This window comes from Petaurus breviceps, unplaced genomic scaffold (assembly GCF_028583685.1).
Source record: "Petaurus breviceps papuanus isolate PSGF00001 unplaced genomic scaffold, PetGlider_PUasm1.0 90823, whole genome shotgun sequence".
Lineage (NCBI taxonomy): Eukaryota > Metazoa > Chordata > Mammalia > Diprotodontia > Petauridae > Petaurus > Petaurus breviceps.
The window spans coordinates 8,236,259-8,264,078 of record NW_027187352.1 but is presented as its reverse complement, the minus strand read 5'-3'; the positions used below and the strand labels follow the sequence as shown (position 1 = coordinate 8,264,078).

Here is a 27,820-nt window from a genome sequence, read left to right as displayed (position 1 = left end):
ATTGTTAATGAGCCAATCACTTGGTATTTGTGTAATCAGTACTATGTGCTAGGCACTGTGGGGAATACAAAAGAAGTATAATTATTTTAAGAATTAATTCTATGATAATTATGTGTAATACTTTAAGATTTTAGAACATTTACTCATAACTCTGTGTGGGTTTTTTTTCTTTCATCTTTCTTTTTGACTAGGACAATATTTTCATTAGTATAGGAAGCTTCTGGTGAGAAACATTCTCTACAAATGTAGACTGGCATTTTCTCTGCAACCTTTTTGAAGGGGACAGAGAGAATAAGCATTTATATAGTGCCTGCTGTGTGTCAAGCGTATCAAGCACTTTACAAATGTTATTTGATCCTCAGAAGTGTCATTTTCTTGTTATTTAGTCATCTTAGTTCTGTCCAACTCTTTCTGGCCCCATTTGGGGTTTTCTTGGCCAAGATACTGGAGTAGTTTGCTGTTTCTATCTCTAGCTCATATTACAGATGAGAAAACTGAGGCAAACAGGTTTAAGTGACTTGTCCAGGGTCACATAGCAAATCTTTATCTAAAGCCAGATTTGACCAGGCCCAGCACTCTATCCACTTCATGACCCAGCTTCCTGTTGTCTTAGAGAGTTGCCAGGGGGTATTGAGGAGTCAGTTTGCCCAGGCTCACATAGCCAGTCTATGGCAGAGGCAGACCAGATCTTCCTGACTTCTCTGTTCACTTCAACCCAATGCCTCTTACTATGTGTGGCATTTCTTCCAAGTATTATTATTATTCCCATTCTACAGATGTGGAAACTGAAACTAAGAAATTCAATGACGACATTAATTGACATTAATGGAGGAGCTAGTATTTGAACTTAGGTATTCTGGCTCTAAGTCAGGGTTCTCCTTTGTACCATATTGGTACATTTATATTTCCGAGAGCAGAACTCGATCCCAAGAGCCACAGGAGAGTTTCTTTGGTTAGACACAGAGGATTTTTTAAAAAACCTGGATGAGAATTGCCTAGGACGATTGGTGAACCATGTCAGTGGAAGAAATGCCCAGCTAGTGAAATTGTTGCTTTTTTATGGTGTATTTAACCATCATATGGTTAAATGATGATGGTAATTAGAATACACATTCCCTATCTTCAAGCAGCTCATAGTCTAATTAGAAGAGACTTTTAGACATCAATTAAAGATCAATATGCTATTTAGAGCAAGGGTATTTTTAAGTGCCAGCAGAAATCAGTATAAGCTGGAGCTGTCAGGGAAGATGGGGAGGGGCTGAGACTTGAACTGGCCCTTTGAAGGGTGGTTTGGAGCTGGTTCCCCCATCTTGCCCAGTGCTAGATCTGTAGTAGGCCCTCATTGTATGTTCACTGGATGGATGGATGGATGGATGAAAGAAACAGCTTTAGTCCTAGACTATGTTGTTATAAAGCCCCACAGTGAAATATTGGCATCTGGGTTGTTTTGGTCAGGCTTTGCATAATCTGGTTTGTCTCAAAGTGACACTGAAAGATTTGGTCTGGAATTTTTCCTCTGACTATATTTTCCTTTTTAAAAAATATTTCTAAGTTTATTTTTTCCTTTTGGTACATATTTCATATATATATATAAATTTTAATTTTCAAATTCTCTCCCTTCCTCCCCTTTTTGGGAAGGCAAGAAATACGATACCCATTATTCATATGAAGTCGTGCAAAGCATAGGCTGTCTGTCTTTTCCTGCCTGAATGGGGAAACTGTTTCAATAAGGGAATAAGTTTAGCAAAGTTAATTTAAGACTGTTCCCTGAAGCCCTGTTTACCTTCTCCAATTTGGAGCTGTTCCTTGACTCAGAATCAACGGAGCAAAGTAGAAAAGTCCAGTAAGAAACGGTGTTTTGTTCATCAGAGCAATAAAATCATCCTTTTTAGGTGTGTGTGGTCATGGCAAACAACGGTGCCCTTCAGTTGATTCAGCTGCTCTAAGTAAGTAGCAAGAATGTGGCCTGGGAGTCACAAGTCCTGGCTTTTACACTTGGCTTTTCTACACACTTGCTCTCTGACCTCAGGCAAGTCACTGACCCTGTGTGCTTTTCTGTGTCTTCTTCTGAAAAATGAGGCTGGTGGATTAGATGGTTCCTTAGGGTGCCACCCGGCTCTGACAGTCTATGTTTTAAGGTCCCTTCCAGGGTCTAATAGTCTCTGATTCCTTGGCTTCTCTGAATCTTCCTTCTATAAGGGAGAAGGTAGAATAGAGACAGAAAGGATGTATGTAGCCTTCTTTCCTCATCCTCCCCCTCTGCTCCACTTTCAGGGAAGCGTAGAAAGTTACAGAAAGGTAAAATGACTTCATGATAATAGCTAGTTTTTATATAGCACGTCAAAGTTCACAAATACTATTTCATTTGATCCAGAGATCCTGGGGGGTGGGCACTATTAATTATGTCCATTATTGTTCATCCTTCGTTCTTGAAGAAGACCAGTGACATCATGAGGGTGATGTCTTGACTTGTGCCTTAATTACATTTAAGTGAGGCAGAATGGCACAAAGTCATCAGCCCCAGTCTCTCCTCTGGAGTCACTGGAACCCAATGACAAGACAAAAGTCAAAGTGACTTGTGATGGCCCCGTCCCCATTGCACAGATGAGACTGAGGCAAACAGGGATTAGTTGATGTGCCCAGGGTCACACAGCAAGTGTCTGAGGTCAGATTTGAACTTGGGTCTTCCTGACTCAGCATAACACCTAGATGCTTTCTTAACTAATTGACTTCCCAAAGTTGCCCATGAGTTAGTGCCAGAGCCAGGATTTGAATCCATGTCTCCTGATTTTAAGACAATGGAATCTGAAATCACACCATACCTACTATGTCTGTCCTGTGGTCACTCTGCTAGGGGACTGTAGTTGATGTAGAATCAGAGCTACAAGGGGTCTTAGTGACCAGTTTAATTCTTCTTCTTTTTGGCCTTGCTCTCTAATTTAGTTGGTATAGGGAGCTCTTGGTGAGGCAGCTCTGTTACCTGTGCAGATTGGCACCTTTTCTGCAACTTGGCTCTGGGGAATTAATTGTCTGGGGCCCTTGCTGAGAAGTTACGCATTCTACTCAGATTTATGCGATCAATGTATGTCAAAAGGTGGGACTTGAATCCAGCTCTTTCAAAGCTGGATCTGTTTCCCCTCCACCATCCACCCCATCTGGCCTGGAGAAGACTGTGGTTGTGCATCATTGTAGTTTTCATATGTTCAGGCAACTATCTTAGCCTGATCCTAAGGGCAGAAGTTACAGGAAATTTCAACAGTAGAGCTAGGTACCTCATGTAACTGAGTTTCTCAGTTCTCTTGTTGTTCAGTCGTGTCCAACTCTATATGATCCCATGGACACAAGTCTGTGGGGTTTTCTTGTCAAAGATACTGGAGTTGTTTGCCATTTCCCTCTCTTGTGTGTCCCCATTTTACAGATGAGGAACTGATGCAAATAGGGTTTGAATGACTTGTCCAGGGTCACACAGCTAGTAAGTGTCTGAGGCCAGATTTGAACTTAGATCTTTCTGACTCCAAGTCCTGTCCTTTATCTACTGTGCCACTTGGCTGCTCATCATTAGATGGGTTCAGATAGATGCCAGATAATGTCTTTCAGGGAGGCTTTCTAGACTGGATAGGAAATTTTTCTAGATTGAGTCTTTGGAGATGCAGATTTCAACTTGCTAGAAAGTAAAACTCTATAATAATGAGAATTTTCTAAAATTGGAGTTGGCCACCTTAAAATGTAGTGAGTTTACCCATTCTTAACTCTTTTTTTTTTTTTAAAGCAGTCGGGGTTAAGTAACTTGCTCAAGGTTACACGGCCAGTTATTTCTGGGTGTGGTGCTGAGTATCTGAGCCTGGATTTGATCCAGGTCATCCTGACACTGGAGCTGGTGCTCTTACTCGCTGAGCCACCTGGCTGCCCCTAAGCAATTGGGGTTAAGTAACTTGCTCAAGGTTACATGGCCAGGTGTTTCTGGGTGGGTGCTAAGTGTCTGAGCCCGGAGTCGATCTCCAGGTCATCCCAACACTGGAGCCGGTACTCTTACTTGCTGAGCCACTTGGCCGCCCCACCCCATTCTTAACTCTTACCAGGGATGCTGAAGAGTGGGATTCCTATACGGAGTTGGGGCTGGCTTAACTGCTTTCTGGGGGCACCTTGCAGCCCTTTTTCTAGGACCAGCAAGGTCCTTTCCAATGTAGAGATGCTGAGGACATCAGTGGCCATTTCTTTCACCTGTTAGTCCTCTGCTTTTCTCTTACTAAGCCTGGCTTCCTTGATCAGTGTTTCTGGTTGTGTTTTTCCCAGCCCACAAAGGTAGGTTTAAACCAAATGCCCTTTAGACTCTGTGTAAGATGGCCATCCCACCCACACACTGGAAACCTGATCATAACTACTCAGGTTGATTGGCTGGGACTCTGGGGGAACAGATGAGGTGTTCTCTTCATAAATTATTCTCTTCATAAATATGAAACTGGCCACCTGTGAGGGAAGGTTTTGTTTCCTGTTGACCTGGCTCCTCAGCATCATGGACATCACAGACACTGGGTCAGAGGATCCAGATTCAGTAATGCAATAATCATTTATTTAAGACAATAGTATAGGACTTCAACACCTACCTGGACCATTTAAACAACTTTTTAAGAGGGCTTACTGCATCCATTCTCAGCCCTCCCTGTCTCTTTCATATATAATAACCTTTCTTAAATTCACTGTTCAAACATCTTCAGTGATCCATTTTGCCTTCTGAGTAAAGTTTTAGATTTTCTTACCCGGTACTCAGAAAGTCAGTATGGCCTTGTGGATAGAATACTGGCCTTAGGGTCTGGAAGACAGTACATAAAAAGAAGGTGAAGGGTGAAGGTGGGGTGGAACCAACCAAGCAACTGATGGAAAATGAAGCATTTACCTGGTAGAGTTCTAAGCCCCCTCTAAAGGAAGGCTCAGGGAGGAATTTATTGCTCTATTACTTCACTCTGTAGCCCCTCAGAGGGGAGAGGTAGCTGAGGGTGCAGAGAAGGTGCTGCATATCAAAGCTGGATCAGTCTCCATGTGAGGATGAAATTTCAGGTGATGAACATGTGCTGGGTGAGACATGATATTTGTAGACTGGAAACAAAGCAGAGCAGCTGAAGGAAAATGAAGACTTATGTGTAATATTACTACATGTAATATAATTATGTGTGATATTGGATATTGTAATTTTATGTGCATGTTTTATCTCCCTTGCTAGATGGTTAATTCTATGAAAGAGAGGGCTGTGTCTTACTTAAGTCTATGTCCAGAGCACCTAGCATAGTGCCTGGCATATAGTTAGTGCCTAATAATTGCTTTATCTTCTCCTGAGTCCATCATAAAGCTCTGCACACAGAGGTTGTATAATAAATGCCCCCTTATTAAGTGCCCCCTTCCTGTCAGGTGCTATGCCAAGTGCGAGAAAGATAAATATGCCATAATCACCAAACTCCTGGAGTTCACTGTTTCATAATGACAATAACATAGACAGAATGTTCTACTTGGTGATACAGTTTGTTGGACCATAGATTTAGAGCTTAGGATTTCAGGAGCCATCTAGTCCCATCTCATCATTTGCAAATGAGAACTCAGAGTAGTTAGATGATTCCCCCATGGTCACACAGCTAGTCAGTATCCAAGAACAAATCCAGCACTTCATGCACCATAGCACCATGCCTCTTAAGTGCTGAAGGTAAGTTAGAAGTATTTTTTGGAGGTACAAAGAAGGAATGACTATTTCTATTTTTTTTGTCTTTAAAATTTTTCTTATTTCATTAAATATTTTCCAGTTGCATGTAAAAAATTCTTTAACGTTCATTTTTAAAAATTCTGAGTTCCAAATTCTCTCCCTCCATCTTTCTCCTTCCCCTACCCCCATTGAGAAGGCAAACAATATGATACTGATTAGACATATGCAGTCACAAAAACATATTTCCATATTAGTTATGTTCCAAAAGAAAATATACATAAAGAAAATTTTTTAAAAGTATGCTCTAAAATACACTCAGTTCAGCAGTTCTCTTTCAGGAAGTGGTGTATTTCATCATGGGTCCTTTGGAATGGTTTTGGATCATTGTCTTGATCAGAGTAGCTGTCTTCCACGGTTGATTATTGTACAGTCTTGCTTTTGCTGTACAGTGTTCTCCTGGTTCTGCTCACTTCACTTTGTGTCAGTTCTTATAAATTTTCCCAGGTTTTTCTGAAAGCATCCTGCTTATGACTATTTCTGACCAAAGGAATCAAGCCTTATAAGACCCAGTGTTCAAGGTTACTAATAGGGTAACTCACATTTTTTTTTAACCCGCTTAGATTTAGAAGGCATAGTCTCACAGTACCCTTTTTAAGTAAGGAATACAAATATTATTAGCCTTATTCTACAGATGATGAAACTAGCTCCCACTGAGAGAGACTGGATTCAGATTTAGATCTCCTCACTCTGAGTTCTATACTTCCCTTAGATCACACTGACATTCAGGTTGGGTAGGATTTTATTGAGCAAAGAAGAGGATAGAGAAAATATTCCAGGCAAGTACAGAAAATACTCATTCTTTCACCTTCTGCCTTTGGAATTCCTCCCTGTTCTTTCCTTTAAAGCCCGACTGCAATGCCATCTCCTCCAGGACACATGTCCTGATTTCTCTGGCCTCCCGCACACTTTGTCTCACCTCTGGTCATACTCATTTCTTATTCCTCAATGTAATGGGAGCTCTGCGGTTTCACACGCACCTGAGCTGTTGCCGTGCCCCGCACACCCCACATAGTAGGTGCCTTATCAATTGTTGTGAATGCCCATTTTCAGCATCCATTCTTGCTGGTTATTCTGGGTCGGGTTAGGGAGAGGGGTCAGACTTGCCAGCCCTGGCTGTGTTCTCTGGAGGTTTCTCCAGTCTGCTTTGTTTCCCCTGGGTTCCAGCCAGCTGGATCTTTATGCTAATGTCTTACTCAGCGTTAAGTGTCTCTCAGCCTGTTGAATCCCTCTGTTCTCAGAAAACGTGTTTGACAAGTTACAGATGGGGATTGTTAAATGATCCCAGTTCCCACTGGAACCAGGTCTTGAGAGTTCTCCACAAAGCAAAAGAAAGATCATAGGATTTGGAGCTGGAAGAAACTTCATTTAGATCATTTAGTGTACAAACTGAGACCCCTTGAGCAGAATTAACTTGCTTAAGGTCACCCATGCAGTAAATAACGAAGTGATTATATCTTTTGTGCTAGCTCTTTTGACATCAAATTCAGCTGTTATTCCTGCCCCACAGCTCCCCTCCCCCCCAACCAATTAGTGGGATAGAGAGTAGAAGGTGGGACAGTCAGTATTTCTGGAGTTGATGCTATAATTTTGTTTAAAAAAATTTTTTTTTGCTTTTTGAAGCGGGTAGGGCAGGGCAATTGGGGTTAAGTGACTTGCCCAAGGTCACATGGCTGGTAAATGTTAAGTGTCTGAGGCTGGATTTTAACTCATGTCCTCCTTAATCTAGGGCTGGTGCTCTATTTACTGTGCAACCTAGCCACCCCTAAATTTAAAAAAAATAATTTTTAATTGACAAGCATTCATTTTCTCACTCTGACTCCTCCCCCTTTGATAAAGAAAAACAAAACTCTTATATTTTGCATAAACAAGCAAAACAAATTTCCAAATAGATATAGGTAAAGTATTTATTATGTGTTTTTTGTGTCACCCACTGCTAAGCACTGGGATATGAAAACAAGACAGTCCCAACCCTTATGGAACTTACATTCTAATAGGGGAAGACAACATGAAAGGCAGCTAGAAATGGTATGGGGAGGGAAGGGTAGATGTAGGTCTCAGGGTAGTATCATCCTTGGTTGGACAAGGTTGCTGAGGGGGAGGTGGGGCACCATGGAAAGTGAGCTGGAAGCATGAAGTAAATAGAATAGTTTCTGGGACTCTCCAGGGTGTGGAGATTCTAGGTGGGGTCTAGCCTGTTCTTGAGCAGGCCTCTATGTGGAGCCAGCAGGGACCCGTCAGTCACTGAGAGGGCCTCTGGGTAGAGTCACTGCATTGACTGTGCCCCAAAATGCTTGTCTTTTTTCTGCATCTTGAATCTACCTCTTCTCTTAGGAGGTGGGTAGGAGCTTCATTATCCGTCCCCTGTAATCATAGCTGGTTGGTTCTTGCACTGATCAGAATTCTTAAGTCTTTCAAAGTTGCCTTTACAAAGTTGTTGTTCTTATATAAACTGTTCTCTTGTATCTGCTTATTTCACTTTGCATCAGTTCATACACGCCTGCTCCCCAGGTTTCTCTGAAGCCATCCCTTTTGTCATTATACTTTTATGGGACACCACTTACTCCTCTCTGCAATCCAGGTTCCCAAGGCTGCCGAAGCAGTCTTCTTCTAGCACAGGTCTAGCTATGTCATCCTGATTAGAAATTGTCAGTGGCTCCTTCTTGTCTCTAAGGTGGAATACAAATTCTTTAGCCTAAAACTCAGGCCTTCCACACTCTGGTTCTGACCTACTTTTCTAACTTGATTTCATGTTATTTCTTTCTATGCACTCCACGTTCTGGCCAAACTGAGGTATTATCTGTTTCCCAAATTTGGCATACCATCCTTCTCTTCCTCTTTTCCCATGCCAGTCTTGGGCATTCACACGAGCTTTCTTTCCCCAGTGCCTGGAATGTGCTCTCCCTTCATCTTTGCCCTTTTGGACCCTTCTCTTTTCTTCAAGGCTCAACTCTGCTGCTGCTTCCTCCTGGAAAACTTCCTGGGCTCTCCAACTTTTAGGGCTTTTTCTGTCCTGAAGTACTTCTAGGCACTTAACTCTGGTCTCTTTTGCCCTCTTCACCCCGCACCTTGTGCTGTGTTTCTTGCATACATACCATAACTCCCTAGTAGAATATAAACTTCTTGAGGGCATACTGTTTCATTTTTGTCTTTGTATCTCCAGTGCATTGAATGGCTTGTTATCTATCATAGGTGCTTGATAAATGTTTATCGAATTGAATTTAATCCATTTGCCCCAGTTTCATTCTTACTCTCTCCAGGTAGAGGTTATTCTTCCCTAAGTAAGAGTTCTGCCTCTCAAAAATAATTTGATTGATATAGCATTAAAACTATAAATTAAGGGGTGGCTAGGTGGCACAGTGAATAGAGCACCGGCCCTGAAGTCAGGAGGACCTGGGTTCGGATCCGGTCTCAGACACTTAACAGACACCAAAAAAATAGCCATGTGACCTTGGGCATGTCACTTAACCCCAAATGCCCTCCAAAAAGCAAAAAAAAAAACAAAACCCAAAACTATAAATTAAAAGAAAAAGGAAAGAAACTTGTAATGTCACTGGGAGCATTGTAAAGATTCCCAAATGTTATCAAACCTACCTTCTTCCTTTCATTAACTTCTGGGCCTGAATTATTATCCATTTTCAGTGTTTGTCTAAGACTTTTGCATTGATGAACCAGTTCCATGGGCCATCTAACTACATAAAATAGTCTGGACCATAGGCATTCTTCATCCACTTGGTTTTCGCTGTGTGGATAGTTAAGTCGAATTCTTCATTCTCCTCATGGTCAGAGATTTCTTAAAGACCTATGTTTTCTCATTCCTTGTTGAAGAAAGAACTCCTCTTTAAAGTGGGAAGAGGCTAACAGATCTAAAGCTGGAAGGGAGCTCAGTGGTGATCTGGTCCAATCCCACTTCTTTAATAAAGTACTTGAGATCCAGAGGCATGACATGTAGATAATACTCGGGCGTAGTAGTAGGGCAGCCAGGTGGCATAGTCGATAGCGTAATGCACCTGAAGTCAGGAAGACTCATCTTCCTGAGTTCAAATCAAGCTTCAGACACTAGCTGTGTGACCCTGGGGAAGTCACTTAACCCTGTTTGCCTTAGTTTCCTCATCTGTAAAATGAACTGGAGAAGGAAATGGTCAACCACTCCAGTATCTTTGCCAAGAAAACCCCAAATGGGGTCAAAAAAAGTAGGACGCAGCTGAAACAATTGAACAACGTTAGTAGGTAGTGAATAATACTGCTATGTAGTAAATACTAGATAACAGCTAGGACAAACCCAAAGTCTGACTCCACAGTCCTCACAGTCCTCAGTTCTCCCCACGTACTATGCTGTCTCCTTTTCCCACCACAGAGGAACTTGTTTCTAACAGGACTCATCATTATTTCTGGTTAGTTCATATCCCCCAAAACAAGATGGTTCTAAGTATGAGAATGCCCCACTTGTTGCATCATGGTGAGAGTCTGGAAGGATACCTGAATGTCACTTAGCCCAATCCTGTCATTCCACAGATGGGGAAACTGAGGCGCCAACAGGGGAGGTGATTTCTCTCAGGTCACACAATAAATTAGTGGCAAAACCAGGATTCAACCAGGACTTCCAGAGCCCAGGCTAGTCTCTAGCTCTGTCCTCAATCCTTTTTCAGCTGCCTTTCTCAGGCAGAAATGTTAAATTCTTCCTCACAGGAGTTGAATAATATATTACTTTGCAAAAGGTTTATTTACCACACTGTGACCTCTCTAAACCTCAGCCTGCCATCCTCCCCTCTTCTCTATCTCTTCCTCCTCTCCCTCTGCCCCTCATCCCCCCCCCCCATCCCCCTCACCAGGGTTTTGTTGGATGAATCTGTCTGTGAATGCCAGACCCAGAATAGCACTCCCAGTCACCAAAGCAAACTTTTCTTCGCCTAAAAATGACATTGCTAAAATTGGCCCAGGAGCTGTTGATGAGTTAGTTATTTGCTGGATTCAGCCTCAGGAGCTGGGTAATTGCCAGGAAGGCAATAAGAGGGAATTCAGAGGTTCAGTCTGGGCAGATTTAGAAGGAAACGTTCTGCCATTCAAGCCTGTTTCTCTGGCCTGGAGGAAACGTGGGGATCCTCTCCCCTCAGATCTGAGCTGTTCCTTCCCAGGTAAAATCTGTGCTTTGTAACAGAATGAGAGACCACCATTCACCTTCATGGTTCTGACCCAAAGTCGTGGGGGTGTTTTTTTTATTGTGGGGATTTCAGGGCAGGTGGGAGAGGCAGCTGCTGTGGGAAACAGGTAGGGAAGATGTTTGGTGGAAGATGGGGAGACATTTAGAAACTCACAATATTGCAGTTGCTGATGCTGCTACTTAACTACCTATATGACCATGGGTAAGTCATTTCCCTGCTTGGGGTTCCCCAGGAAAATGACGGGATTGGAGTAAATCATCTCCAAGGCCTTTTCTAGTTCTGAATTCTATGTCTGATCCTCATTTCATGATTTGCAGGCTATGACTACCCCCTTTTTACATTTATGGAGGAGAGATTTCTTTTTTCCCGCATGGTCATTCTTCCTCTACTTCCCAGGACTCTTGTAAGGAAATTAGCTGTAGACCTGAAAATAGTGTAGAAATATGACCCCTGGACAAGTCACTTCACCTGAGCCCTAGCTTTGCCTGTAAAATGAGGATGATCATTCTTGTACCTGCTTTGCCTCCTAGGGCTGCTGTGAAGTTAAAGGTTCTGGAAATCTTTAAATACTTGTGAAGTGTTTGCTGTAGCCCTCTGTTTTCAAATTCCTTCCTGGTCCATGAGAAGTCAGTGTATGGATTTTCAAACTCTTTGGTCCCGGGACCTTCTTTACACTCTTGAAACTTCTTGAGGACCTCACCGCTAAGAGATTGTTTTTATGTGAGTTAACTCTACTGATATTTACCATATTGGAAATTAAAATGTCTTAGTATTATGAAAATAACCTTAGGGAACCCCTGAAAGGGTCTTACTTTGAGGATTTCTCCTGTAATGCAAGGAGCCCTGAATCAGGGAGGAAACTTGCCATGGGACATAGAGCAAGTAACGCTGCCTCAGTTATCCCTCCCCCTTCTGTAAAATGGGTTTAATGATAATCCTGGCCCTGTTGACCTCCAATAGTAATTGAAAAGATTAAGGAAGATATGGATGCAAAAGGAAGCTTTAAAGGGTTTTGTAAACTTCCATGTGTTGTGGTCCAATTAAGCTGACATTTATTAAGCTCAAAGTTACTAGCTATATAAAGATATAGTCCCTGCCTTTAAGAGGCTTACACTTCTTAGAGGGAATAATAGCTAGTGCTTATATAGTGCTTGACACTTTACAGATATTACCTCATTTGATCCTCACAACAATCCTGGGAGATGGGTGCTATTATTATCCCCATTTTACAGTTGAGGAAACTGAGGCAGACAGATTAAATGAGTTGCCCAGGGTTACACAGCTAGTAAATGTCTGAGTCTGAATTTGAACTCGGTTCTCCCTGACTCCATATCCATTGGTCTGTGCACTATGGTGTCACCTAGGGACCAAATACAACTTATCCTGAGATAAGCAAATTGATGGCTGGAGAATGAGTAGTCAGTGAGTCATACCCCAAGTCTCTGGAGCTGGAGGGGACTTTGTAGGTTATTTAATCCAGTCCTCTTATTTTATACAGCACAAAACCAATGTCTAGAAACATAAAATGACTAAATAAGGTCTCACAGTGAGAAAGAATTGGGGTTGGAGCTAGAACCCACATCTGCTGGTGTATGTCCAATGATCTTTCTACTTTGCATTTTAACTATTATAAACTGAGCTGCAAAATGTGAAGAGCTTTGTAAACAATAGAATTATTTGTAAGTAGTAAATTAACTGGTAAACTGTGAAGTTTCTCATAAATCTATTTATTCTCTTAAATCTTAAGTTCTTTGAGGACATGAAACTTGTCTTACTTAATCCTGTTTCCTTCAGTGTCTGGCTCATAGTAGCTACTTAGTAGATGTTTTTTTTTCAATTTATTTTGTTTTCAGATTTTCTTGTCCCTTATCTCTGCCTTTCTCTAGGAGGTGGCCTAGCTCATTGTCCAGTGCCTAGCCTGGCACATTGTCCACACTTAATAAATGTTTATTGACTGATATTTCCCTCCCTCAAAGAAAACAGAAGTCTTGTAACACACACTCACATACATGCACGCATAATCATGTGGGCCATGTCCAAAAATATGTCTCATTCTGGGTCTTGAGTCCATCCTTGCTCTTTTAAGCGATAGTTTGCCATCATCATTAGTTCTCTGGGATCATTGCATTGATCAGAAATCTTTTAAAATTGTTTATCTTTACAATGTTATGTAAATTATCCTTCTGGTTCTGCTCACTTCATTTTGTATCAGTTCATATAAATCTTCCCAGGATTCTTTGAAACTGCTCCTATTGTCATTTCTTATGGTATTACTGAATTTAGTTTAAAAGTCACAGGAAAAAAAAAAACCTGTCCCTTCCAGAAAGTAACAGTTGGTTCAACAGATTTTCCAATTGAACACACATATATTAAAAGGTACCCTGCGTTATGATAAGGAGACAAAGACTGACTCTATCCTCGGGAAACTTAGAGCCTTCCAATGGGTATATGTATGTCCCTTGCCTGCCTCCCAGTAATGGTGAGAGTCACTCATAGTATACAAGTCTTAAATCTGAATCTGTAAAGGTTTTGTAATTTACAAGAATCAGGACAGTTCAATGGACTATGAGCCTGCCTCAGAACCAGAAATACCTGGGTTTAAGTTCAGCCTTGGACACTTATTTTTTTTTTTTTAAGCAATCAGGGTTAAGTAACTTGCTCAAGGTTACATGGCCAGTTATTTCTGGGTGTGGTGCTGAGTATCTGAGCCCAGATTTGATCCAGGTCATCCCGACACTGGAGCCAGTGCTCTTACTTGCTGAGCCACCTGGCTGCCCCTAAGCAATTGGGGTTAAGTAACTTGCTTAAGGTTACATGGCCAGGTGTTTCTGGGTGGGTGCTAAGTGTCTGAGCCCGGGATTTGATCTCCAGGTCATCCCAACACTGGAGCTGGTGCTCTTACTCTCTGTGCTACCTGGCCACCCCCAGACTTGGACACTTAATAGGGTTTGTGATCCTGCATTATTAGTAGGGGGAAATTCCTCTCTTGTGAGTTCCCTTTACCAGGGAAATCAGAGATCCTGAGCCTGTCTTTTGTGATTCATAAAACAAATGTAAAGTATTACAACATCCTGGAGATTTGAAAGGACTTCTGAGGTCATCTTGGGCACCTCTTATCTGAGGAATAATACCCTCTAGTGCATTCTGGCCTGGGGCTCTTCCAGCCTCCATTTAAAGGTCAGGAACTTCCTGACCCTAAACTGTTGGACAGTTTTCCTCTATCCAGAGATGAATTTTGCTCCCTGTAGCCAAACAGAGAAAGGAAGATTTCTTCCTCTTCTCCATTATCTCAGAACCTTATGATTGCCCTGTGAGGTATCTCAGTGATCACTGATATTGTCACACCAAAGACTCATAATCTCCATGCTCATGGAATGAGCAGCTTTCAAATGATAGAAACCTAGGAGGAGAAATCAAAGCCACAGGAACAGGGTGAGGCTCCATATCCTCCTATCCCTGTCTTCCGGGGTTGATGATTTCCCCAAGAGAATTCCAGGGAACCTACAGAAGATGAGTTTTATACCCCAGGGCATTTCTTCAACCAAAACAAGCAGTTGTTTTATCAACATGTACAGTAGTCCACAGAACATTAAATGGAAATGAATAGTAGTAGGATAGAGACTTGTCTCAGGATCATTTTTTTTTAGAAAGGTGAAAAAAATGAGATGAAGAATAGTAATAATAGCCACTGAAAAAGGCAGGCAAGCTAAGGTGGTACAGTGGGTAGGAATCTGGGTTTGGAGTGGGGGGACCTGAATTCAGATTCTCCCTCAGATCCTCACTAACCAAGTCTGTAAAATGGGGATAATAATTGTCCTTACCTTATACAATAACTTCCCTGTTACTGTCGAGAGTACTACCCTTACCACCAAGGCTCTCCTAAGACTTCTCCAGCATAGTGGAGACTTTTGTTAGCTGTGTGTGACCCCAGGCAAGTTGCCGTCTCGCCGTCTCAGACTCAGTTCCCTCATCTGTAAAATAGGAAAAATGATAGCATCTACTTCTCAGGGTTGTTGTGAGGACCAGATGAGATAATGAAGCACTTGGCACATAGTAAGGGCTTTGTAACTATTAGCTATTATGTGTAAAGGGCTTTAAAGTGCCTTATAAATGCAAACTGTAATTTTAAAAAAATGTCTTAACAGCTGATTTTTTTAGTATGCATTTTAAGGTGCGCAAAGTGATTTACATAAATTATTTATTTGATTAACCCTGCGAGGTTATCTCCCTTTTATAGAAGAAGAAATGGGATCTCAAAGAGATGAGTTAAATTAATTGGTGCTAGGTCTTTACAACTAAGCAAGTGTTGCAGATGGACTTTGCAACCTCTCCCTCCCCATCCCCTCCAACCGGTACACTTGGAGCTAGAGCTGATTGAATGAGGTTTAGAGGGAAGGTCATTTAGTGAGTTATTGGCAGAGCTTTGCATCCATTGTGCTGCCTGCCTGGGTACAGTAAGTCATTGCGAGGGTGATTGTTTTTAGTTTGTCCAGCTGAGAGTGCCTGCTCTCCCCTTTAAGGTAGACTCTGTCACCCTCCCTGCCATCCCCATAGGAGTATTTGGGGCTCAGCTAGAGGAATGGCTGCTCCTTCCATCTTCTGCCTCTCTGGGCTTTCAGCCAGCCCCAGTTCCTGCTGGTGTGCTTTGGCAGGTGAGTTCTAGCCTCTGCTTGAATACCCCTTGTGATGGGAAACTCACCTCTTCTTATTTCTTTTAACAGTAAGGATCCCTAACCAAGCAGTGGATTTTGATCCTAATCTCTTGCATTCTTCTTTCAACACCTATTCTTATTCTCTCTCTGGCTCCCTATCTTTGTCTTTCTCTGTTTCTTTTTCTTCTCCCCCTCTACCTCCCTCTCTGTCTCTCCTCTCTCTCTGTCTCATCTCTTTCCCTCTCTCCTCTCCCTCTCCTCTCCTTCTCTCCCCCTTTTCTTTTGCTTTCTGTTTCTTTCTCTCTCCCTCTCTCCTTCCCTCCTTTTCTCTGTCCCTTCCTCTTGCTCTCTCTGTGTCGTTCTCTTCTTCTCTCTCAATCTTTCTCTCTCTCTCTCTCTTCCCTCTTTCTCACCTTTCTCTCTGCTCTCTCTTTTGTTACAAACAGCACTCTCAACAGATACTAATAAACAAAGGGGCAAACCAAATATGGAGTAGATTTCCATATAAAATCATAAAATTTTAACTGTTTATATTCTAAGTTTTTAAGTGGCAATATAATATCCATCTGTAAAATGGAGATCATAATAGCACCTACCTTCCAGGGTTATTGTGAGGTTCAAATGAGATATCTGCAAAGCTCCTAGAATAGTGCCTGACACACAGTAGGCACTGTATAAATGTTAGCTTATCATAAAATATAAAGTTTTGGCAACAGCAGCAAAAAAAGATGGTACATTTTTTCTGTCCCCTTTTGGGTCTCCCCTTGTATTTATTTTTTTGGGGGGAGGGCAGTTGGGGTTAAGTGACTTGCCCAAGGTCACATGGCTAACCCCTTGTATTTATAAAGATTCACAACTTCCACTGTCTTAGAATATTCCATCTTCTCCCAGTTTGAATGGATCTTTAATTGGAAGCTATTTGGCTCAACCCTTCCTTTTACAGAGGAAGATGTTTAAAGCTTGGAAGGGGGAAGCCTAGATTACACAGGTAGATTCTAATGACTTTTGTAAAACAACTCTAAAGTAAGCAAGGAGGGGTTCCACCCACTCCCACTTTTGATGATGCAGAAACTGACTTCCAGAGAGGTGGCAACTTGCCCAAGGTTGTGCAGTTAGGGAGTGAACAAGCCAGAGTTAGAATCCCTGATGCTGCTGGCTCTCAGCCTGGTACTGTGGACACCTCCTATAATTACTATAATAAACTGCCCTCCCCCTTCACAGCATCCATCTACCTGTCCTTCACTTCCTTCCTTCCCCTTCCCTTATTATCAATGGTTATGTCTTTCTCTTATCAATGGCCCTTTACCATCCTTCTAACTGGCTGATTCTTTTCTATTATGGGTTTTGGAATCATCAATCCAGATGATTAGAATTGTGTTTAAAGGATGAGTATGTAATCTCTGGGTGAGGGCCTCTGTGGCTCCCTTTGAGCAAAGTTGATGATAGACAGAGAGGTATAGTGGACGAGCCCTGGCCACTTTGAAGTCAGCAAACATGGATTTTTGTCCTATCTCTGATATTCATTCAGTATGTGAGTCCCTTTCCCTATCCAGTCCTTAAGTTTCCTCATCTGTAAAATGAGAGGGTGGGGACTAGATTCTTTTGTTTTAAAATTTTATTTTTTTTCCCAATGAACAAAATTCTATTCTCTTCCTCCTCCCCCCTCCCCAACTCAGTCTATTCTGATTAAATGATCCTTTTGAGCTCTGAGCTCAAAGCTTTGAGAATGTAAGGTTCTAAGAAAGTAAGTGTTAGGATTCTTTATAAGTACAAAGACAGACTCAACTTCCCCTTCTGTAAAAGGGGTGTGTTAGGTTGGTTACCAAAGTCCCTCCCAACTTTGACATGGCACAATTCTATAAAATATATTTAGATTTTTACTTGTCCTTTACATAGATAACTAATATTAAGAGATAGCTTAGTTCCCCATGGATTAGGTGTTGTTGAGAGATTAAGTGCTAAAATTACATGGTATAGGTTGTAGGAAAATCAAGTGAGGCCTGGAGGAGTCAGGATGTGAGTCTGAATGGTAGGTTGGACTGAGATGGGAAGTTTGCTAGAAGACCCCAGGTGAGGGGAGCTCTGCCTGAGCTAAAGTTCTGGGCTGAGGAGGAATGTGGGATCCCATGTCAGGAGCCAGGAGATCGGGGCCTCCCAGGATTTGAGAAGGTAATCCAGAATCCACCTTTGGATTTTTCCTGTGGTGTCAATCTTCTCCTCTGTAATTTGAGATCTGGTCAGGATGTTTCCCCCTCTGCATTCTCAGCATTTTACAATTATGTCAATTTGTCATCACAACAACCCTGGGAGGGCAGTGCTATTATTATCCACATTTTTTTTTTTTTGTAAAGCAGTTGGGGTTAAGTAACTTGGCCAAGGTTACAGGCCAGTTTTTTTGTGTGGGTGTTAAGTATGAGGCGGGAACCCATCCCGGGTCCTCCCCACTCTGGGGACTTTGTTCTTACTCACTTTGCCACCTAGCCACCCCTATTATCCCCATTTTGCTGCTGAAAAAACTGGGGCAGACAGAGGTTGGTTAAGTGATTTGCCCAAGTCACCCAGCTAGCAAGGATCTGAGGCTGGATTTGAACACAGGTCTTCATGACTCCAGGTCCACTACACCACATAGCTTAGCACATACAAGATGTTTAATAAATGTTTATTGACTGACTGGACCTGTGATTTCATTGGTGTTGGGAACTCAGATAAAGAAACTCCTGCCCATGCAGCTCAGCCAGTGCCTTCTTGACCTGAGGCATTGACTCACCTAGGACCATATCAGCCAGTAGGTGTCAAAAGCAGGATTTGAATCCAGGCCTTCTAGCCTTGGGTGGGCTCTCTATCCACTACACCACAGTGTGGGTAGTAATGTAACTAATAAGCAAAGTATATAAGTCTGAGGAAGAAGGTGGTGGTGGGAGCTGGAGAAGGAGAGAAATCAGAAAAACTTCCTGAAGGAGGTAGTCTTCCAGTTGGGTTTTTTAGGCTGATCACAGTCCACCCACTAGAGAGCAGGTTGGAAGGCATTTCAGCCATGGGTAATCATGAGGGTGGATAACGTGAGAATTTAGGTCATGCTGGTCAGAGTCACTGTGTATTGTCTTCTGTATAGAGCATATGGGAGCAGCATAACCTGAGAAAAGGCTTGAACGGTTCAGAAAGCTGATCAAAAGCAAGCCTTGTGATGCTCACGTCTTCTACCAGGTTGGTAGATTGGGGGCACGCTGTAGTTGGAGTTTATTTAGATTTTGGCAAAGCATTGGACAGCATTTCTCATGGTATTTTTGTGCAGAATATGGGAGATGTGGGCTCAGTGCAGGGGGATTTAGAACTAATTAAATGGTGAGACCCAAGGAATTGTTACTGACTGGTCTATGCAGAGGGCAGCTATGTGGTACAGTGGATAGAACGCTGGGCCTAGAGCCAGGAAGGCTCATCCTCTCGAGTTCAAATCTGGCCTCAGACCTTTATTAGCTGTGTGACCCTGGGCAAGTCACTTAATCCTGTTTGACTCAGTTTCCTCTTCTATAAAATGTGTTAGAGAAGGAAATGGCAAACCACTCTAGTATCTCTGCCAAGAATACCCCAAATGGGGTCACAAAGAATTGGACATGACTAAAAGTGACTGAATAACAAAGTTTCTATGAAGTTTGTAGGGAGGTCTTCGGTGGAACTCTCTGAGAGGGTCTAGCCCTGACTCTGTGCTATTGATTTTTCTATCAGTGATTTGGACAAATGCATAGATGCTATGTTTGTCATGTCTCACTCAGTCATGAACACTTATTAAGCCCCTACTCGGTGAGCTGAGCACTTGGGATACAAAGAAAGATAAAAGTCAGTCTTTGCTCTCGAGGAGCTCACAGTCTAACATAGGAGAGACAACATATAGATAACTATGTTCAAACAATTATATATCCAGGATAAACTGGAGATAATCTCAAAGGGAAGGTATTTAAGGGATTAAGGGGGATTGGGAAAATCTTCCTTCTGAAGGGTTGCAGATGCCACCAAGCTGAGAGGGATAGATAACACTGGGTATCATGTAGGGTCCAAAAAAAATCTCGACACGTTAGAAGCGTAGTCTTAGCCTAGTACATTTAATAGAGACAAATGTAAAATCTTACGTTTCGGTTTTAAAAAAATCACCTTTACAAGTACAAGATGAAGGATGTAAAACAATTATAATGTAAAGCAAACGGTAGTTAGTTTCAAAAAGATCTGGGGGTCTTAGTGTATTAGAAACTCAGTTTGAGTGACCATTGTGAGATGACAGCCAGTGCTCACTAAAGTGGCACTAAAAGAATCCTAGTGTCGGGGCGGCCAAGTGGTGCAGTGAGTAAGAGCACCAGCCCCAGAGTCGGGATGACCTGGGATCAAATCCAGGCTCTGATACTTAGCACCACACCCAGAAATAACTGGCCGTGTAACCTTGAGCAGGTTACTTAACCCCAATTGCTTATTAAAAAAATAAAATAAAATAAAAAATAAGAATCCTAGTGTCCAGAAATAAGTAGGTGATGGTTCTTCTTTACTCAGATAACATCAAATATTGGGTTTCATTCTGATCACTTCATTTTAGGATAGACATTAATAATAATACAGGTCCTTTTAGGCCTGCATAGTACTTTCTGTATTGATCTCATTTGACCCTCACAATAACCCTGTGAGGTAGGTGTTATTATTATCCCCATTTTACAGATGAGGCAACATAAATAAATTTAGACCAGTGGCATCAAACTCAAATAGAAACGGAGACCACCAATCTGTACATATGGATCCTTCTGGGCCATATATGGACTTGGTTTTTTTAAATGGAATATTGTTTTTATTTATTTAAATATTTCTCAATTACATTTTAATTTGGTTAAGAGGGCCCTGGGCAGTGTTGTGATATTTGGCACCTCTGCTCAATAGTGTCTGGAGGAGGTCAGCCAAGATGGTGAAAGCCTTTGGTCTTGCCCTGTAGCTTTGTGGCCATGCCCATCTGCTGTTTGGGTTATACTTTCCACATTTATAAAATGGGACAATCGTGTGTGTGTGCACATGCGTGCATATGTGGGTGTATACACATATAGTGTATATACAGTATACATGCAAGTATATATTCATGATTTTAAAAAAATTTAATTTATTTTTAGTTTACAATATTCAGCCCTAGAAGTGGTATTGCTGAGTCAAAGTATGCATATTTTTATAGGCCTTTGGGCATAGTTCCAAATGGCTCTCCAAAATGGTTGGATCAGCCAACAGCTCCACCAGCAATGCATTAGTGTTCCAATTTTCCCATATCTTCTCCAGCGTTTATAATTTTCCTATTTTGTCACGTTAGCCAATCTGACAGGTGAGATGTGATACCTAAGAGTTGTTTTGGTTTGCATTTCTTTAATCAATAGTGATTTAGAGCTTTTTTTTTTTTTTGCTTTTTCTTGGAGAGGGGAATGCAGGGCTATTGGGGTCAAATGACTTGCTCAAAGTCACACAGCTAGTAAGTGTTAAGGGTCTGAGACTGGATTTGAACTTGGGTCCTCCTGACTCCAGGGCCGGTGCTCTATTCACTTTGCCACCTAGCCACCCCTTAGAGCATTTTTTAAAATGACTATAGATAGCTTTAATTTATTCCTCTGAAAACTGTCTGTTCATATCCGTAGAGCATTTATCAATTGGGAAATGACTTCTATTCTTATAAATTTGACTCAGTTCTCTATCTGTTTTAGAAATGAGGCCTTTATCAGAGACATAGGTTATAAAAATTGTTTCCCAGTTTTATGCTTCCCTCCTAATCTTCGTTGCATTGGTTTTATTTGTACAGAAACTTTTCAATTTAAATTTAAATAAAAATATTTAAAATAATTTCAATGAAATTATTCATTTTGCATTTCATAATGTTCTCTATCTCTTGTTTGGTCATAAATACTTCTTTTCTCCACAAATTTGACAGGTAAACTATTCCTTGCTCTCCCAGTTTGCCAGTATCAGCCTTTATATCTAAGTTGTGTACCTTTAAGGTGTTTTGCAAACCTAAAAGGCACCATATAAATGGAAGCAGGTGGAAAGGAGTGAGGAAAATCAGCAGGTTATCAATGATACCTACAGTTTACAAATTCCACCAGGTGTCTTTTTGCTTTTGTTTCTGAGTGGGTGTTGGCCTAGGTTGTTCCTGATGAGGGAAGACCTTCTGCCAATGTAGATGGACACTTTCTGTAATTTTTCAGCCTTAGAGTTTGCTTTCTCAGGGTCACCCAGCAGTCAGTACATCATGGGCAGGACTTTTTTTTTTTTATTAGAAACATTAGAGGCTGTCAAGTCCAACCTCCTCATTTCACGGAAGAAGAAACTGAAGCAGAGAGGTTAAGTGATTCTCCTTACCTGGGTCACTCAGCCATTATGTGTCAGGGGTGGGACTTGTACTTAAATCTTCCTGAATCTGCTATATATCAACTACTCCACCCTGCTCTTTAATAAATCAACCAAGTGGATCAAAACTAATTATTTCTCCTCAGCAGATACTGTGACAAAATATTGGATGACAGGCTTCCCTTCTTGGTGTCTGTCTTTGCAGCCTAACTTTCCAGTGTGAAGATGAAGAGTATTTACACATTAATCACATTAATTAATTAATGACTTGCCTTTCAAAAGGCATTTTTGGGAAGGAGTTCTGTTCCTCTTATTTTTCTCTTTCCTCTCTGAAAACCTCTCTTGCTGCTTGAAGAAAAGACAGGGGGCTGAGTGGCTGCCAGGATCCTGCAGTGGGACCAGCATAAATGACATCATTCGAGTGTTCCTAGCCCTCTGTCCCTCCCACAGGCCGGAGATGAGAAGGGACTTGGGGCTGGGCCCAGGACGCAGGGGAGGAAGAAGGTCTGGCATTCCCCACAGCATAAAGGCAGAGGGTTTGGAGTTAGAAGGGCCCGTAGAGGCTGTTCTAGTCCAAAGCCTCTATTTTATAGAGGAAGGGTCTGAGGCCTGGGAGTAGGGGGGGCAGTAATAATGATAGCTAGCACTTCTCTCACACCTGCTTTGCCACTGGCTCTGGATGAAGCTGTTTACAAGTATCTCATTTAAGCCTCAAAACAACTCCTGGAAGCAAGGGCTATTATTATCCCTGTTTTCTAGTTGAGGAAACTGAGGTAGACAGAGATGAAGTGTTTTGCCCAGAGTCACAGAACTAGTAAGTGAAGCTGTATTTGAACTTGGGTCTTCTGATTCCAGGCCCAGTTGCTCTATCCATTTGTGATAGTAATGGCAATTAAAGATTCCCCTGTATTGGCTTGGTTTCAAATTGATTGTGTTAAAACCCAGAGCTTGTTAATCCCACCTGTGGGATGGACTTGTTGATGTGAAAAGAGAGTCCTGAACTGGGAGGAGCTGGTGACATAGATTTGGAGAGACAAGAGAGGCAGAAGAACTTTTTTGGAAGTAGCACCTCATAGAGGCAGAGGGAGACTGAGAGGATTGCTGAGGGCTACTTTGAATTGCCCTGGACTTTTGAGACCTGCCCCCTGAGCTGCCAAGGACTGAGGAGACTTGGCTGTTTTGCTGGTACTTTGTCTGTTTTGATGTTGTTTTGCCAGATTTGTCCACTGGTGAAAGACAGTCCTTTTATTGAAGAAGTCCTGGAACCTGGCTGTTGGCTAAGAGCTCCTGAGACTGTCCTGCAGACAGAGAGTGAATACTGTCCACTGGTGAAGGATAGTGCTGTTGTTGCAGGGGTCTGGGAACCTTTCTGTTGGTTCAGAAGCCCTGAAGAAGGATTTTCTTGTTGTATGTTTACAGAAATCCTGGGAGAGGGTTTTGCTAATGTTTTCAGGGGTTCTAGGACTGTTCTACAGACAGAGGATGAATTAATGAAGGGACTGGCAATGTATCTTGTGGCCTTGCTAAGCCTTGTCTCCCCAGGAACTAAGATTGCTGAGAACTTGCCTCAGTGTCAAGATGAAGAAAAGACCTCCATTTGGGCATTAAGTGCTGTGCTTAAACTTGATGTAACTCTGGGGTAGATTCAATTGTGATCCAGGGGTGGGGAACTTTTGACCTTTTTGTGTTCTATGGTTGAACAAATGAATGTACTTTACTTAGATTGGAAACTAATCTCCATTTGAGAAGAGGGGCTTTGTGGTGGACTAAATGAAGGTACAGCCTAGGGGTGGAGTAGTATTTAGAACAGGGACTTTGTAATTGATTGAATGATTGGAAGGTCCTGGGGTGGGGTAGTCCTTGGAGATTATCTAATCACACTTAGTAAATGCTGTATTTTGAATGATGTCATGTTTTGATCTTCTCTGTTCTTGGTTGGTCACTGAATAAAATGGAGAGCACCTATGCTGGTATTTTGAACCTTGGGAAGTTGCCTTTCCTTGGCATGACATTACACCATTAGACTACTAGCTGCCTCCTTCTCAAAAATAAGGTTTTCAAATGCATAAATTAAGATACTTAAGATGACAAAGGAACTAATGATATTACAATACACTTATCAAAATTGCAAAAATTAAGAGTTAATGGACCCCACATGAAGATCCTCCCCCACCTGTCCCACCTCTCCCATATCTGACCCATGCTAGTAAGAGAAGTCTACCTCAAAATTCCCAGTCTTGGTCTTTAACCAATAAAAACCAAACTGGGAGAGAAGAGAACCTTATCCCATCATCTACAAGTATGATTATTCCCTCCCCAAGAGGACCAGACCCAAAAGCAGTATGGTGTTGTAGAAAGAACATTGGATTTGAAGTCAAAGGACATGGGTTTGCACTAGCCCTGGAGTCAGGAGGACCTGAGTTCAAACCTGGCCTCAGACATTTAACACCAAAAAACTGTCTGTGTGACCTTGAGCAAGTCATTTAACCCCAATTGCAAAAAGCAAAAAAAAAAAAGAAAAAGAAAAGAAAAAAGGACATGAGTTTGTTTCCTGGTTCTACTAACTGTGTTAAGCTAAGGTTAACCTGTCACTTAACCTTTGTCTACCTCATCTGTAAAATGGGGATAATATCACCTACTTTGTAGGGAGGATGTAAGGTATGATCAAATCAGATAATAATTGTAAAGCACTTTGCACAGTGCTTTGCACACAGTAGGTGCATTTCTTTTTTTTTCCTCTCTTCTCTAAAACCTTTCTTTGATTAAATAGGTTTCCCACTCAAGTTTTCAGGGGCTTCCACTCCCTACAGAAGGAATTCAAAACTCCTGACCAGTGTGGTACAAACAATGGCTCTGGAGTTAGAGAACCTTGATTTTTGTCCAGGCTCTGCCTCTTAATGACTGTATGTGACCATGGGCTTGTCACTTGACACTTTGGGCATCAGTTTTTTCATCTGTAAAATGAAGGGCTTAGACTATATAGCTTCTTGAATGGTCTTTGCAGTTATAAATCTATGGTCTTGGTATTCAAAGTCCCCCAAATCTGGCTCCTACCTTTTTTTTAACTTGTCTTTCTTTGTTACCTCCCCAGGCAAATGAGTCTCCTTGTCCTTCCCCAAATATAGCCCCTGTTTTCTGGCCCTATGTCTTTACTCACTCTGCTTCCCTTGACTTTTTACTACTCCCCTTTGTTTAATGCTTTTTGGTTTCTGTGTCTTAGCTCTTACGTCATTCTCTATACCCAGAATGTCTCCCTTCCCACTTCTACATCCATTAAAGTCTTACCAGCTCTTAAAATCTTGCCATCTCCTTCAGGAAGTCTTCCCCAGTTTTGCTCAACTCACATGGAAGTGATATTTCATTCTTCTGTGCCCATAGTACTGTATTTCCCTTTCTTATTAAACTTGTCACATTTTACCTTGTACTGTAATTCAAAATTAGATGTGGAAGGTCATCTCTCCCCTACTCCTTATCTGTCAGGTGAGGAAGCTGTGAGGTCTAGAATGGTAAAGGGACATGTCCAAGATAATACAGGTAGTAACCAGCAGAGCTTGTCAGCCTGAACTTTCTCACTTCATATCCATAATATATCTCTATGTCTTACCCTTCTGCTAGACTAGAAGCTGCCTGAGGGCAGGGATTTTATCTGATTCATCTTTGTGGTATGCATTAAAAATATTGATTCATGGGGCGGCTAGGTGGCACAGTGAATAGAGCACCAGCCTTGGAGTCAGGAGGATCTAAGTTCAAATCTGGCCTCAGACACTTAACACAAAAAGTAGCCATGTGACCTTGGGCAAGTCACTTAACCCCAATTGCCCTACCTTCCCCCCTCCAAAAGAAAAAAGAAATATTGACTCACTTGATAATGTTAATATCATTCATTTTCTTTCTCCTTTTTCTCTTGCAGCCAATAAAAAGAAGGAGAAGGAACGACCCGAGATTTCACTTCCTTCTGATTTTGAACACACGATTCACGTTGGGTTTGATGCTGTTACTGGGGAGTTCACGGTGAGTCCCAGAGACCATGGCCCCTTTTCTGCTTGTATAAACCCACCTCTTCTGTTTGCATGTTCGTTACTGGCCCCTCATCAGTGTCTTTACCTTGTATCCCAATTGCTTATGTGGAAGAAGGCTTCAATTTGCTCTGCTTAGCCCGAGGAGGCAGAACCAGGAATAACTGGTAGAAATGTAGAGAGGCAGATTTAAGTCTGGTCTAAGCAGGAAAGCTCATTAACACTTAAGTGGCACAGAAATAAGATGGGCTGCCTTGGGGTTATGAGTCCCCGTATGCTTGGAGGTTTTCCAATAGGCTTAATGACTGCTGATCTGTGACATTGTGGATCAAAGGCAGCACTGGACAGCCTCTGACTAAGAGGTCTCTTCCAAGCAGAGACTCTGTGATTCTGTTACTAGCTGCCACTCTTCCCTCCCTCATGTCCCCCCTACCTCCAAAAAACAAACAGCCAGGAGGGGAGAGATGTGGAGCTGAGAAGAAGCAGGAATCTTTGGCATGATGGAAAGAGCACGGGACTTGGGATCAGAAGACCCAGATTGGAATCCCAGTTCTACCACTGCATTAGACAAATGACTTTACTTTTCTGTGTTTCAGTTTTTTGTATGTAAAATGGGGATGACAACTCTTGCCACACCTCCCCCTTTAGACTGTTTTGAGATTTCCATGAAATGAGGGGGCGTAATTGTACAGAGGTGCCTCCTCTGTACAATGGGGCTAATCATAGCACCTAACTTCCATGGCTGTCGTGAGAATCAAATGAGATATTTGTAGAGTACTTACCACAGTACCCAGCACATAGTAGGTGCTACATAAATATGATAATAATAGTTATTATTTTGTAAACATGAAGTACCATATACATAAGAAGAAACTTGGTCTGGTACATGGATTTGGAATAGGAACACCTGGATTCATGTCCTGCCTCTGATACATATTAGCTTGGTGACCCTGGGCAAGCTTCTTTCCCTCTCAGTAACTTTAAGACTAAACAGGATAGAATCAATCAATCATCAAACATTTATTAAATGCTCACTGTGTGCCAAGCACGGTACTAAGTGTTAGAGATACAAAAAGAGGCAAAAAACAGACTTTGCCCTCCAGGAGCTTACAAAGGAGGAAACTACAGGCAGACAAATGTGTGTGTGGTGTGTTTGTGTATATACGTACATGTATGTAAAAATCATACACAGGATGGAAGAGTCACTAAGATGCTTCAGTGTCTTCATAATGGGAGTTCCCCTATGTTGGTGACATGGCAGTTCTGGAATAATAACATTAACACTAATGATATTACATAGCTAACACTTATAACAGTAACAACCACAGCAATAACGATGCCTGCTAGCACCGTTATGAATCTTCTCTTTGATGCAGTGGATGCCTCTGTGTTAGGGGTATGTGGTTGGAGAACTAGATTCCTAGGCTCTTAGAGTCTAGATCTGGAGAAGGACCTCAGAGGTGGTCCAGTCCAACCTCACAGGGGAGTAGACCCAGGCTCACAGGGGAGGTGTCTAAGGTCACACAGGCAATCAGGAATAGAACCAGGATTTGAAAGAAGCTTTTCTGATTCTCGATAGCAGGTTCTTTCTCCTGAACCACTGGGACCAAAGTAAGTAAAAAAACAGCCCTTTCTTAGGCTCCATGGATTTCCTGAAAGCCGGGTGTCCGCTTCTCCCCAGTAGATGATCAATAACTGCCATGCTTTTGCTGTGACGGCCAGACAGAGCCTGGTGGAGGAATGATTTGGTTGCGGCTTGCTTCAAAGGGTGGGGATCCTCTGGCCTGGCAGACATTCCAGAGATGGAGAAAGGACAATTACACGAGCCAAGGCAGTGGATCTGGTGTGTGTGTGTGTGTGTGTGTGTGTGTGTGTGTGTGTGTGTGTGTG

General features: G+C 42.0%; 1 protein-coding gene across 9 annotated transcripts in view; it reads left to right on the top strand.

Annotated features, from left to right (window-relative positions):
- The window catches only part of PAK1 (p21 (RAC1) activated kinase 1), a 205,465-nt gene that overhangs the window by 109,953 nt on the left and 67,692 nt on the right, over positions 1-27,820 (top strand). For 8 of the 9 annotated variants that reach the window (XM_069070913.1, XM_069070915.1, XM_069070917.1 and 5 more), the window contains one exon: positions 25,825-25,925. In XM_069070913.1, coding sequence (XP_068927014.1) covers positions 25,825-25,925 — 101 coding nt within the window. Of the gene's footprint in view, positions 1-18,619; positions 18,765-25,824; positions 25,926-27,820 lie in introns of those variants that run through there. The other variant, XM_069070918.1, reaches the window with a different exon arrangement.